At 40.2% G+C, this 15,191-nt stretch overlaps 1 protein-coding gene across 1 annotated transcript in view; it reads left to right on the top strand.

Annotated features, from left to right (window-relative positions):
- The first annotated feature begins 208 nt into the window (after window positions 1-208).
- The window catches only part of zc3h4 (zinc finger CCCH-type containing 4), a 75,436-nt gene continuing 60,453 nt past the window's right edge, over window positions 209-15,191 (top strand). Inside the window, exons 1-2 of the mRNA XM_059641041.1 lie at window positions 209-507; window positions 8,556-8,787. Coding sequence (XP_059497024.1) covers window positions 419-507; window positions 8,556-8,787 — 321 coding nt within the window. The 5' untranslated portion in view covers window positions 209-418. The remainder of the gene's footprint in view (window positions 508-8,555; window positions 8,788-15,191) is intronic.

The raw sequence follows: 15,191 nt of genomic DNA, 5'->3' as shown, positions 1-15,191 counted from the left end.
GTGACTTCATCGAGGCGGGGCATCAATGTACTCTCCCTCCACTGACGATGCGGACGCTGAAGAGGGAATGGCTCTTCGGAAAGCCCCGCTACCCGCGTTCGTGCATTTCCGTCAGACCTTTTCGTTTCGGCCGTGCGTCACGGCGCCGAGCCGGAGGGCGGGCGCCATGTTGTGGACGGTGTTTTTCTTCCTCTCAGTCAGTGTGTGTAATGGAGAGACACCCGGGGGTCGGATCCGCACAGAAAAGCACCGAGAAAATAGCTGCCAATATCAAAACGCTTAAACAGTAACAACAGAACCGTTTATTTCCTATCTCAAGAATCAGTGAGAGCTTAATTGCAGTGCCCGGTGGTAATTTTTTTTACAATAGGAGAGAGATATATAATTTTTGAGCAGACAAAAGGGAGAGCGAGAGAAAATGTCTCTCGAAAGCCTCACCTCCTCCAACAAGCAGTCCCCCCAAAACGAACACAACAACATCAACCTCACTGAGTCAGGAGACGAAAGGTCGAGTAAAAACAACCTTTTTATCCAACATTTCTCTTTTTATATATTTATATTAAAAAACAAATTATCCATCAATTACCAAGGTCAATTTTTCTGAAGGGAAACCTTGGAAACGGAAGGTAGAGGAATGTAACTGTGGATTAACTTTTTTTAAAGAAGGATTTTTTCTTTATCTCATTCTAAATCCTCTTAAAATTGGTCGCTGGACTTTATATATATATATATATATATATATGTGTGTGTGTGTGTGTATATATATATATATATATATAATATAATTATCCTTTTATATAAAAAGGAACTAAGGGATGATTTAAGGCCTAATCGCATGCTTGGGTGCTGGATTACAATGTGACTATGTCGTTAATGCAAAGGAATTCTTTTTATAGTAGGGCCTATTTCTGTATGCTTATTAATTTTATTTCATTGATGCTTATTCTTTCCTCTCGTCCTTTAACAAAACGCAGCCTAGTTAAAGGACATCGGCAATTGACCTTTGAACTTCGTTTTTTTTACCCAGCGTCCCTATTATAAATGGAAAAACATTTATCATTTATTTTAAACCTGCTTTGAATCTGTCTTGATGTCTTTGTGATCTTATTTTAAATATGCATGACCCATTTTAAAACATGGCTTTGCAATCCCCTCACAAATACAACTACGAGTTTTATTCATTTATAACGTGACTTCTTCAGTTTGGTCCGTTCAAAATCTGTTGTACCTATATTAAAAAAAAGCACCTTGTGTTTGTACAGTATTTGCTGGTCATGATGAAACATTCATTCCTTTGTTTGCAAAGAAAAACAAATTACAACTCATTTGATTGTTTTCAGCGTCTTCAGCAATGAATACTAACTGGTCCCTTGCCCTACATTCTTTTGTAGATCCAGTTTTCTTCTTCTTATGAGGAGAAAGAGGTACAGTGTTGCCATTAGGATTTCAATAAAGTGTAGTGGCGAACATATAAAATTTTAAAAATAGTCTAAATGAACTGAAAACACTCGACAATACAATTTAGATTTTACCCTTCAAATTCAGATTGCTAACTATGGGTTATATAAGTAAATGAAGTACTGGTAACATTTGCACTAATAGCGAGAGTAATTTGTGACATTGTCATTTTCAGTCAGCAGACAAATTAGAACAACATTGAAATGGGAATCAGTCATTGCAGGTTGAATTCAACTGCATTTTTAATATTATAGATCAAAATGCTGCTTTAGTTGAACTCTGCCTTTATCAAAAATCGTTAATCATGAAGTTATTTTATCGATATCCTGGAGTTAAATAACACATACTACCCCCAACATTGACAAAATCATCACATGTCTTGAAATAGGTCTCATCAAAGAAATTTGAGTTACATGTAGAGTTCATAAATGGGGTAAGTACAAACCTGAAGATCTCGATAAATCAATTTCATGTGTCGATACTGAATAGCTTAATCTTTTAACTTGAACAGTGTAGTTATGATGTGAACGATAGTTATTATTGTATCGATAACTGTTTTGCTTCAGTAATTGATGAGAGCGATTGTATTTGGGGTAACATAGAACCTGGCTAGGAATTTGATTGACATGACAGGATAATAATTTATGAACAATAGATATTTAATGAGGATGAGCCACTTTTTTTATAATTTCATTCTCTCTGATCTTGCATTTTCCAATTTGGATCACAGAGCCATCGAAGAGCAGAATTTCGGAATAGTATTGCCAATCTTTACATTAACGTTGAGCACTATTGACAGTCAACTCATTTGCAAAGTCATGGAATTAAGCAAGGAAAGTTTGAAATGCGGTTGGGAAATTTAAGATCAGATTGAAAGAGAAAATTAAATAATAAAATGTAGGTAATTCTCATTAGCTGTTTTTCTTATTTACAAATTACCATCCTGTCATGTTGATTATCTTCTTGTGGATCATAATTTTAAGAGTTAGCAACAAAGCTTTTTTCATTGTTCTTCAAGGAGAAGATAATCTGAGTTCTTTGAATCGGTGCAGAATGTTTGTTTATCTTTGGAGTAGAAAAAGTTATCTCTCATTTATTGAGTTCCCATTTCTGGCACCAGTAATGCTGAGCAGTTCTGAAAAATTGGTGGGGATTAGTAACTCAATCTTGTTGTCTATTAAATGATTCATGACAGTGCCTTTAGACTAGATCAGGTAATGTTGAAGCTAGGATGTGGTGGGAATTTAAGGAAGAGGAAACTAGCTGCATATGGGGAATAATATGAAAGACTGTAAATTATTAGATCATTGTTATGACTCCATCTGTTGGACTTATTTATTAAAATGTATGGTGTATTCCCACTCACTCAATTAGTAAAAGCTGTGTGCCTTTGAGCTGTACAATGTGAAGGGACTAGGCCCGAAATGTCAGCTTTTGTGCTCCTAAGATGCTGCTTGGCCTGCTGTGTTCATCCAGCTCCACACTTTGTTATTTCGGATTCTCCAGCATGTGCAGTTCCCATTATCTCAGATAGTGAGGGCAGTACAGTGCCCCTTTAAGGAGAGAAAATCACATTGATGTTGGAAGTACAACTGCATGTGGACATCACCTAAGGAGAGGATTGGGTTCTACCGTTAGGTATGCATTATGGAAAAATCAACCAACTCTTCTACATAAATAGTAATCTTACGAAGGAAAAGGAAGTTACTGAGAACCATGTTGCAGCTTGAGTATGATGCAATATGTTCAGTAGAGCAGGAGAGGAGAAAATGCACTTGTACACCAAAATAAATTGAGAAAGTTGCATTAATGAACACAGCAGGCTGAAACGTCAAGCTTTCCTGCTCCTCTGATGCTGCTTGGCCTGCTGTGTTCATCCAGCTTTACACCGTGTTATCTCAGATTCTCCAGTATGGGCAGTTCCTACTATCTCTGAGAAAGTTGCATTGTTTTGTTAGTTTTGATAGTACGTTTGAGATTTTGTGGGCAAGTTATAAAAGTTTTGGAAAATGGTCAATAATTGTAATTGTTTAATGTAGCCATAAAGAGACTAATTTGTCTCTTTGGTGCCTGGTGACATATGAGGCATCTTACTTTTTCTACAGCTTCTATATTCAACAGATAATGGTTGTTTCCTTCATGGACATTTCCTGTTTTGCACATGATATGTTGTTAATCTGACCAGAGTTTTGGCCTGGATGTAAGTGGGGATCACAATATTCAGGTGAACGAGTGCCTGAAAAGACTTAACTCCAGTCTTCATAGCCTGGATTGTTCTTTCCAGCTCACTAGGAAGAAAACTCATTGTATGAAACACTGTAATGAAATACTTTTGAATGCTTTATTGCATTTGCTCCTAGACTTCTCACAGCCTTCTTGATTAATGGCAGTTGTTGAAGAGCCATGGCTAATAATTGCAGAAATGTATCATTATTTCTAGACTGGTTTTGTTTTTACCTAACTCCTAGCGTCACTAGAATACTCGTTTGCTTCATTTAGATGCAATTGAAAGGTAAGGGACGGGGGAAAATTGTGTTTAGTTTCTTGAACCTTAGTTACACATACTTAAACTACTGTGGCAGGTTTGGTCATCATATTATTACATGGGTATACAGACACTGGAGAGTATGCAGAGGAATTATGAGAAAAAATGTAAAATATTTAGGCGTTCATATCTGGGAAAGATTGGCAAGCTGGGTCATTTCTCTAGGTGGAAAAATAAGGTAGTGGCCTTACAGAAGTCTTTAAAATGATGAAGAATTTTGATAGAGTGGAAATAGGGAAGACGTTTAATCTTGTGGGGAAGAGCATAACTATGTGCCATCAATATAAGATTGTCTACTTGATCAATGGGGACTCTGCAGAAGAAACTTACCCAAGGATTGGTAAGAATGCAGTTTAAGGGAATGGTTGAATGAATGATATAGATGCAAATAAGGGTATTTGAGACAAGTTTATGCTGGGAAAGAGCGTGATTGGCCTGCTTTTATGCAGTACATACTACACAGTTCTCCTTGTGCGAATCCAAGCTAGGAGAGTCTCTATGCTTTCCAGTGATTTAAAAATATAATACATAATTCATTTGGGGATAGCTAGCACAGTGATAATGTCATTGGACTAATAATCTAGAAACCAAGGTCTATGATCTGCTGGGGTGTGTTCAAGTGCTATCAGGCACCTGGTGGAACTTGAATACAATTGACAAATCTGGAATATAAAACTAGCTTCAGTAATGATGATCATTTCGACTGTCATTGATTGTTTCAAAAAAGACCACATCTGGCTCAATAGCGTCATTAAGGGATGGAAATCTGTTTTCTTTATCCTGTCTGGCCTACTATGACTCCAAATCGAAGTAATATGTTTGATTCTTAACAGCCCTTTCAAATGGCCTAGCAAGGTACTCTGTTGAAGGAGATTAAGGATGGGCAACAAATACTGGCCTTGGCAATGATGCCAAAGCTCTATGAAAGAATATACTATGAAAGAAATCAGGGTGTAGTTTTTGAAGATAGACCAGAAGTATTGACTTCATTTTGCAATGTTTTATGTGGAGATTCATTTTGAAAATACACATTGCCCATGAGGCAGACAGTGACAACTGGAAATGTTTGAAATTCTATACCAAAATCCTCAGTCGTCTCAAGAAAGATTTTCCAGCATGTGAGTTGCTAGCACAATGGATAGATATTCCTAAGTCATTTGGCCCAGTTTTAACTCAAAAGAAAGATATAATAAGGTACACTCCCTCTGCTTTGGTTTTGAGCCTTTTAGTAAAAAGAAATCCTGTTCACTTTTAACAGATAGTAGGAACTGCTGATGCTGGAGTCAGAGATAACACACTGTAGAGCTGGAGGAACAAGCAGGCCAGTCAGCATCAGAGGAGCAGGAAAGTTGACATTTTGGGTCAGGACTTTCCTCTGGTGCTGCCTGGCCGACTGTGTTCACTTTTAATCTATATAGAGCATACTGTTCCTATTTAAAGTGGGATGGTTGCCTCTTTAGTATCAGAAGGGAAACTGGTCCATAGCATAGAAGATGTTCCCTGGTTATTTGTCACTATTTTAAGTTCCTCATACACCATTCACTGTCTGTGACAGTTATCAGATTTCTGTTAGTATCACTAGTATTGCAAGATGTATGAAACTTGACTTTTTTTTGCCAAAAGAATTCCTTTGGGATAGAGCTTGTATCTGCTGAGCCTTGACCCAGCACTGACTGTGTATGAATTCACCATAATAGAAATTTTTCTGGTCGGATAACTTATGATTTCTTTTTAGGCTGTAAGTTTACATAAAATCGAGTGAATGGCATAAAGGTTTAGGTGTTAAGTCAACTGAAAAAGCAACAGCTTGCCTTTATATTGGCACCTTTAGTTTTAAAGCACCCAACACTTTATACGGGACCATAATTATCCAAAAAAATTGACACTGACCTAAAGAATGGGGTATTGGGACAGATAATCAGAAGCTTGCCCAAATGCCACATGTTTGAAATGCTTTAGGATAAAGAGATGCAGAGTATTTAGGTGGGAATGCCAGAGTTTAGGCCTTAGACGGCTGAGTCCATAGCCACCAACGATGGGATGCGAAAGCGGGTGTTATGTATGAGGGTAGGTTTGAAATAATAGAAGTCTTTCTGGTATTAGTAGATAGGTGCCAATTTGAAGAGGCTTTAAAAAGTTCAAATTGTTGTATTCCTAATGTTTGGTAATCAAACTTGCATGCTGGTTTTTTATTGGGCAGTACAAGCCAGGATGCTGTGAGGTTTGACATTAGTTTCTTTTAATAAAATTTGTTTTAGATTGTTTGATTTTCGTACCAGCAGAGCTTCAATTGACCTTAATTTCCCAGGGCCATGGAAGGAACAAGTCGGATGAGGTTCACTGTTCTGAATGTAATTTAATAGCTTATAGTGGCAAATATGCCCCTATCAGCTGAGGCTGGGCTGGGATATAGTGCCACAGGTCATATCGTCTCTGATGAAGGGTCTAGGCCCGAAATGTCAGCTTTTGTGCTCCTAAGATGCTGCTTGGCCTGCTGTGTTCATCCAGCTTCACACTTTGTTATCATAGAATTGCTTGTTGGCTTTCCATGTCTGGTCTTTCATAAACAGCAACACTTGATTAAGGTATTAGATGGTCACCAAATATGTTTCAGCTCTTGCAGGAGTAGAGAAAATTGTCTTAGGTGTGCATTGATTTAAAATTATCAGATGAAAGTTAAGGCTGTGAACAATTGCCAATTTATCGATATAATAAATTTGAACAAAGTTCTGTGATATTTAATGATAAATCCATGCTACTATTTTAGATTTTAGGTATTACCTGTGCGTGTACCATAATGGCACAATTAAACTTAAAGGCAAGTTTGTTAAAGACATAAATGATAGCAATTCACTGCTTGGCAGTCAATATTTGAGAGAAAGAAGATTAAAATTCTGTGTAGTATCCTTTGTCAGAATGGTTATGGTGCATAGTTTTCACCAAAGAGCAGCTATTGCATGTTCAGTATATATATAGACCTTAATTGAAGGAAAAAGATACGAAAACCTGTATATTAGGTAGAAATCTTGTTCAGGCAAATGAGAATGACATTGAATTACCATACCTAGCCCTCAGACTGATCAAAGCAACTGCACAGGAAATGTAAATTACGCAGTGTGCAGCAGGAGAACACAGAAGGCCGAGCAGGAAAGTTGACATTTCGGGTCAGGACCCTTCTTCAGAAATGGTGAAGGGAAGGGGAGCTCAGAAATAAATGGAGAGAGGTGGGGGTGGGGCTGGGGAAGGTAGGTGGGATAGTGATAGGTGAGTGCAGCTGTTACCTGTTTAACACGTTCTTAGTAAACCAAGAATACATATTAAAATGCCAGAAATGTGAAAACATTTTTCCGTCTGATTTTCTCCCGTTTCAGAACCATTGATTCTTTCTTCCTGGAGCCTAGTCCCTTGGATATCTGCATGACGCTTTTACTCTAAATGTGTAGGCCAGGATATTTAGTGGTGGAGGTTTAATCCTGAAGAAAACCGTAGCCCATGCTGCTGCTTGTTTTCACCAATCATCAACACATACTTTCTAGATGGGCTGTGTTCAGGATGGAAACCCTGGTTGGTTCCCCTTCCTTCAGTATTGGGTACTAAAACCAGAGTGCACCATGTGCGCTTGAACTGTTTGAGTTCATTCACCTTCACCGGAGACGAAACCTTGGGGCTTTGTTGGTGCACTTGCCCTAAATATTCACTACCTCAGTGCTGATTCAGTGGGGCACCTCTACTTTAGGGGTGTCATACCACTATTGCAGTTCTGCAAATTAGAAGGTTCAACTTCAACCTCTGGACTGTGCAGAGCTCACTGACCAGCCAAGACACAAGTTGATGTCCTACAATTGATTTGAGTGCTTGTGAGGTTAGAAGGGGAAAAAGATATTCTGAATTCATTTGAGGACAAGAATATATACCTAGTGTTACCACTTAGAATTCTCACAGAAAATGCAGAGTGCTGAAAATACAATAATCACAGGAGTGCTCAATTTCATAAGTGCCTATCAAATGCTGGTTGCTGCCTCAACAGAGTGAAACAACAATTGACTTTCACTGGCTGCTCTCCTAAGTGAGCAATAACCAGTATTTTGAGGTATAAGAGGGCTCCTGGGACAAATGGAACCCAATCCCCAAAGCATTACTGGCATCATCAAGAGATAATTGGAAGTATCGCATCCATAGCAATGTTGTTTATTCATACAATGAATGAAATTGTTCTTTAAAGTTATAGTCAATTTGACTTGGTGAGAGACTGTCGTATTAAACTATGAGTACATTATATATCTGACAGTCAGGTTCTTGTTAGAATTACAATGCTATTTTACTTAAGCTTTGCACAGTGAAGTTAGCATCCTGCATCTGTCTCTGTGATCAGTGAAATTGGATGGTGGTCAGTGCTGATCTCAACAAAGGACAGTAGTTTTATTGTTTTCAGTTCATTGGGTTATAACTGGCATCGTGGATTATCTTTTCTATTGCTTACATACTAATTAATCATTTGTTTTTCTATGTACTGTCAATTTCTGCTTTTGATGATTCGTTTCTGGTAATATAGGGAAGAAGGAGAACTGGAAGAAGGAGAATTAGAAGATGATGGTGAGGAAATCGAAGCTCAAGAGGAGTCCCAGGAGAAAATCAAGAAAGAGAAATGTGAAAAACAGGAACGGGATCATGAGGATGATGAGAAAGATAAGGACAAGTCCCATCGTAGGATGAAGAGAAAACGAAAAAAAGAAAGGGAAAAAGAAAAGAAGAGGTCAAAAAAGAAACGGAAATCAAAGCACAAGGTAATCAGCTGTAATGTTCGACATCAACTGTACTTCCGTATATGCAGTGCTCAAGTTAAGGTACATGCACTACTGACAGCTAAGTCTCAGATTAATAGTATCGGCTGGGAATGTACAAATCCAAGTCATATTTCAGCAGTATAAGACTTATCAGGTATTGTGCACTTCTCTTCACCACTCTATAGGAAGGATGTGAGGCTTTGGAGACTGTGCAGAAGAAGTTTATGAGAATCAAAACCGAAAGAACTGCAGATGCTGTAAATCAGAAACAAAAATATAGATTTCTGGAAAAGCTCAGCTAGTCTGGCAGCATTTGTGGACAGAAATCAGTGTTAATGATTTGGGTCAAGTGACACTTCCTCAGAACTGATTGTAGCTAGGAAATTGTCAGTTTATAGGCTGAAGATAAGGTGGGAGAGTGGGTAAGGATTAAATGGTAAAAGGGGATAGAGACCAAAGACAGAGAACAGTTGGTTAGACAAAGGAGTCAGTAATGATCTGGCTAGGAGGGTGAGGAGCTATTAATGGAGACTGCTAATGGCTAACAATGGATTGAATGTTGTAGCAGACTATGTGATAACAAGGCCTAGTGTGTGGGGATTGGGATAAAGACATGGGAGATCTCAAGCCCCAAAGTTGTTGAACTCAATATTAAGTCCAGAACCCTGTGGGTCCCAAAGCAGAAAATGAAGTGATGTTCTTCCAGCTTGCGCTGTGCTTTACTGGAACACTGCGGCAAGTCTGAGACAGGGGTGTTGGCCAGGGGAACGTGGTGGTGTGTCGAAGTGGCTGGTGACAGAAAGTTCAGGTTCTTTTTTTCAGACAGAACGCAAGTGTTCTCTGAAACAGTTACCAGTCTATGCTTTGTTTCTCCTATGTAGAGGAGACCGTATTGTGAGCATTGAATGCAGTAGACTAGATTGTGTGAACTGCAAGTAAAGTGTGGCTTCACCTAGAAGGTGTATTTGGATCCTTGAATACTGAGGAGGGAGGAAATAAATGGACAGCTTTTACACCTTCTGTGGTTGCAGCGGAAGGTGCTGTAAAGCTGTGGGGGGCCGTGTTGGGAATGAAGGAAGAATGGATCAGTGTATCCTGGACAGAACGGTTCCTGCGGAAAGCTGGTAAGGAAGGGGATATATATCTGGTGGTGGTATGTTGCTGAAGGTGGCAGAAATGGCAGCTAATGAGCATCAGAATGTGGATATTGATGGGATGGTAGGTAAGGACAAGGGGGACCTTATCGCTGTTGTGGAGGGAAGAGAGTGGGTGAGGGCCGAAGTGAGGGAATCTGATCCCGTTGAGGGTCCTGTAAACAACAGTGCTGGGGAATTCTCTGTTGAGGAAGAAAGTCGACATTTCAGAGGCTCCCTTGTTGACTTGTCAAAGTTGGCACCATCAGAACAAATGTGATGGAGATGGAGGAATTGGGAGAATGGAGTAGAGTCTTTCCAGGAAACGAGGTGCGAGGATGTACAATCCAGGTAACTGTCTGTGTCAGTGGGTTATAGTAGATATTGATAGCCAGTCTATCCCCAGTTATGCCTGTCTTTTTGTGGTGTACACAAGAAAGAGTTGTGGGTTGGGACTGGAATAGGACTGAAACAAGGAATGTTCCATGTACCCCACAAAGAGATGGGCATAACTGGGGCCCATGTGTGGACCTGTGGCCATCCCTCTCACCCGAAGAAAACGAGAGGAGTTAAAAGACAAGTTGTTCAGAGTGAGGATAAATTCAGCCCATTGGGTACATGTAATATTCCTCATTCCAGTCCTATTCCGGATCCCACTCTCAAGTCTTTATCTGGAATATTGATGATATGATAGGTGCTGCCTCTCTGTCTCATTCCGACTTGGTAAAGCTTTTCCTTCCAGTTTCCACTCTATTCTCGCCTTCATATAATCCATCTCTGAATCCTCCAATCCGTTCATCGACATCTCTGTTTCCATTTCCGGGGATAGACTGGCCACCAAAATCCAGTGTAAACCCACTGACTCCCACAGGTACCTGGACTGTACTTCCTTGCATCCTGCTTCCTGTAAAGACTCTATGCCATTCTCCCAATTCCTCCGTCTCTGTCACATTTATTCCGATAATGCCAGTTTTGATAAGGGAAGCCTCTGAATTGACCACTTTCTTCCTTCTTCCTCAACAGAGGATTCCCTAGCACTGTTGCTGTGAGGGCCCTCAGCTTCTATCCTCAACGACTCTCTTCCCTCCCGCAACAGTGATAGGGTCTCCTTTGTCCTTACGTGCCATTCCACCAGTGTCCGTATCCAGAGGATCATTTGCTGCCATGTCTGCCACCTCCAGCAAAATGCCCCCACTAGATACATATTCCCCTCCCTTGCTAACCTTCCACAGGACTGTTCCCTCCAGCACACACTCGTCCACTCTTCCTTCACTCCCAACAACCTCACCACTCCCCATCTACTACAACTGCAAAAGGTGTAACACATGTCCATTTACTTCCTCCCTCCTCAGTATCCAATGGCCCAAACACACCTTCCAGGTAAAGCAACACTTAATCTGCATTTCACATAATCTGGTCTACTGCATTCATTGCTCACAATGTGGTCTCTCTACATTGAGGAAATGAAGCGTAGACTGGGTGACTGCTTCACAGAACATTAGGGTTCTGTCCGCAAAAATGAACCTGAACTTCCAGTTGCCTACCATTTCAACATACCGCCATATTCCCTGGCCAACATCGCTGTCTCAGGCTTGCTGTCGTGTTCAAGTGAAGCTCAGCACAAGCTGGAGGAACAGCACTTCATTTTCTGCTTTGATACCCTGCAGCCTTCTGGACTTAATATTGAGTTCAACAACTTTGGGGCTTGAACTCTCCCATGTCCTTACCCCAATCCCCACAAAATAGGCCTTGTTATCACATAGTCTGCTACCACACACAACCCATTGTTAGCCATTTGCCGTCTCCATTAATAGCTCTTCACCCTCCTAGCCAGATCATTATCAACTCCTTTGTCTGTCCAACTGTCCTCTGTCTTTGGTCTTTATCCCCATTTACCATTAAATCCTTACCCACTCCTCCCACCTTATCATTTGCATGTAAACTGACAATTTCCTAGCTACCATCAGTTCTGAGGAAGGGTCATTTGACCCAAAATGTTAACACTGATTTCTGTCCACAGATGTTGCCAGACCTGCTGAGCTTTTCCAGCAATCCTAAGTTTGCAAAAATGTTGCCTGGAACGGAGTGTATTAGCTATAATAAGAGTGTAAAGACTGCAGATGCTGGAAGCCTGAGTCAATAGATATGAAGCTGGAAAAGCCCAGCAGGTCAGACAGCATCCAAGGAGCAGGAAAGTCAACGTTTCGGGCTATAACTCTTGGTCAGGGCCTTGGATTCTTCTTGCTCGACCGTCAGAGGCTGAGGGGTGACCTGACAGAAATATGTACAGTTGTGAAAGTCATGGATAGAGTAGATAGTCAGAATCTTTTCCCCAAGATGGACATATCATATTCTAGGGGCCTTAGCTTTAAGGTGAGAGGGGAAAAGTTCAAAGGAGATCAGCAAGGAAAGTTTTTTTACACTGATGCCTGGAACGTGTTGTTAGGGTAGATGGAGAAGCAGAGATGATAGCAGTGTTTCAGAGATATTTAGACAGTCATAGGAACAGGTAGAGAATAAAGGAGTACTGATAGTGTGAAGGCAAGTGAAATTAGTTTAAAATTGCTTCATGGCCGGTGCAGATACAATGGGCTGAAGGGCCTGTTCTGGTCCTGCACTATTATATGTAATTTGTATGTTACGATTCCTTTAAAATTTAGATGTTCATGCAGCCATTTTTCAATGAGTTAATCCTACTGCGGCCATTCACTGTATTTTTATCATAGAACAAGGCCCATTTGATTCCAGACTGCTTGATATTTGTGGGAGATAGCGCCGATGCTGGAGAATCTGAGAATACAAGGTGTAGAGCTGGATGAACACAGCAGGCCAAGCAGCACCAGATGAGCAGGAAAGCTGATGTTTCAAGTCTGGACCCTCTTCGGAAAAATGACGAAGGGTCCAGGCCCAAACGTCAGCTTTCCTGCTCCTCTGATGCTGTTTGGCCTGCTGTGTTCATCCAGCTCTACACCTTGTTTTCTCTTATACTTGATATTTGTGGAATTTTATAGAGAAAGTTATAGTACAAGAGATACCATTCAACCCAGTGCATGTGTCAGTATAAAAACAAACCTCTGCAGTCTAATTCTCACTCCTTGTGTTTTTTCTGTTGTCTCATAGATTATAGCACGAACAAACAGTCACCACAGGAGTAATATGGCATGAGAATTGTAGAGTCATAGAGCTAGAAAGCATTGAAATGGACCCTTTGGTCCAACTCGTACGTACCGACCAGATATCCTCTATATATCTAGTCCCATTTGCCAGCATTTGGCCCATTAAACCCTTCCTATTCATAATACTATCGCGATGCCTTTTAAAAGTTGTAATTATACCAGCCTCCTCCACTTCCCCAGACAGCTCATTCCATACATGGACCACCCTCTGTGTGGAAAAAGTTGCCCCTTAGGCCCCTTTTAAATCTTTCCCTCTACCCTTAAACCTATGCCCATTAGTTTTGGACTTGCCCACCCTGGGAAAAAGACCTTGCTTATTTACCTTACCATTGCCCCTCATGATTTTCTGAACCTCACGAACGTCACCTCTCAGCTTCTGACATTTCAATGAAAAAATCCCCACCATATTCGACCTCTCCCTATAGCGCAAACTCTCCAACCCTGGCAACATCCTCAAATCTTTTCTGAACCCTTTCAAGTTTCACAACATCCTTTCTATAACAAGGAGACCAGAATTGCATGCAATACTCCAAAAGTGGCCAAACCTATGTCCTGTACAGCTGCAGCATGACTTCTCTTTTTTCTTTGTATCAATCTTTTACTTTGTGATCCAACTTGTATTGGTATCTCAGGTTCTTCAACCTTCTGCCAATGTCTGACATGGCCCCCCATTTTGAATTCCCCCACTAAGTCTTCCCATAACATCATCTTTGCTGTAGAGAATAATCGTCTGTCCGTGTGATTGAAATCTCTCATTCCTAGAATCATTCTTGTAAATATTTTCTGTGTGCCCAACTAAGCCTTTGTATCATTCCTGAAATATGGTGCCTGAAATTGGGAACAATATTGCGATTGAGGCCAAGCTAATGTTTTACGAAGGTTTTTCAATTCCTTGCTTTTGTATTCTATTATTTTTTTTAAAGCCAAGCACCCTGAATGCCTTTTGATTATTTTCTCAATCTGTTCTGCTGTCTCCAATCATTTGTGCACTTATGTTTTCAATCTGTCTGTTCCTGCACTTAGTTAAGAATTGCAATCTTCCTATCAAAATGTATCAATTCATACTTTACTGCATTAAATATCCTCTGCCTTCATTTTATACACCCCCCCCCACCCCTGCCAACCAACAACCACCACCAGCTAGCCTAGAAAGCAACAAAGTATAACCTTGCTGACACTTAATTCACTTCATTTCTCAGATTTAGATCCAGCAGTAGCTCCTTCCTCATTAGGCTGGAATCATATTGATGTAAAACAATTCTCTTGGAAACATCTAGTAAACACTTCCCTCTTTGCCCTTTACACTTTGTATTATCCCAGTCTGTACTAGAATAATTGAAATCCACATTTGATCTACAGTACAGTTGTTGAAGCTATCTGTGATGTCCTTGCATACTTGCATTTCTATATGTTTCCGATTACTAGGTAGCCCAATAGTGTAATGGTACCTCTATCACTTCTTAGCTTGAACAAAATAGATTCAGTCCTTGATCCTTTCACATTATAATATTCCCTTTAAGCAATCTTGCCACTCTTCTTTCTTTCCCTCCCTGTCTTTACTGAACATCTTCCAGAAATATTTAGCATCCAATCCTGCCTCTTTATGAGCCAGGACCCTATTATTGCCTGAACATCTGCTTTCTACATGGCTATCTGTGCCTGCAACTCAGCCATCTCATTTGTTTAGTTTGTTCATACAGTTCAAATACATATTCAACTGATTTTTAAACACAGTATGTATTTCTTTCAGTACTTCCTTCAGACACTGTGTTCTAGCCAGTCACTGTATTCCCGAACCCAGGTTCTCAGAACATCACCTGTGTGGCTGGCCAGCCACTGCCTTCTGGGCTTTGCCCCTTGTTTACTGACTTCTCCCGTTAGGGCAATAAGTCCTCATTATCTATTCTCATTAGGCCTGTATTAACTTCATACACTTCAGTCAAATCTTCTGTCAATTCCTGAATCCCCAAAGTTAACAACCTCATAGTATGAGATCTCTCAATGTAGTTAAAATTCTCCTATCCTTTATGTTTTCTGTTGCTTCGTTTTCTTCTCCAAATCTATTACCTCCACATTTCAAATAGCACAAGTGTGG

The sequence above is a fragment of the Stegostoma tigrinum genome, chromosome 39 (genome assembly GCF_030684315.1).
Source record: "Stegostoma tigrinum isolate sSteTig4 chromosome 39, sSteTig4.hap1, whole genome shotgun sequence".
Classification (NCBI taxonomy): domain Eukaryota; kingdom Metazoa; phylum Chordata; class Chondrichthyes; order Orectolobiformes; family Stegostomatidae; genus Stegostoma; species Stegostoma tigrinum.
This window is presented reverse-complemented; position numbering and strand designations above follow the sequence as displayed.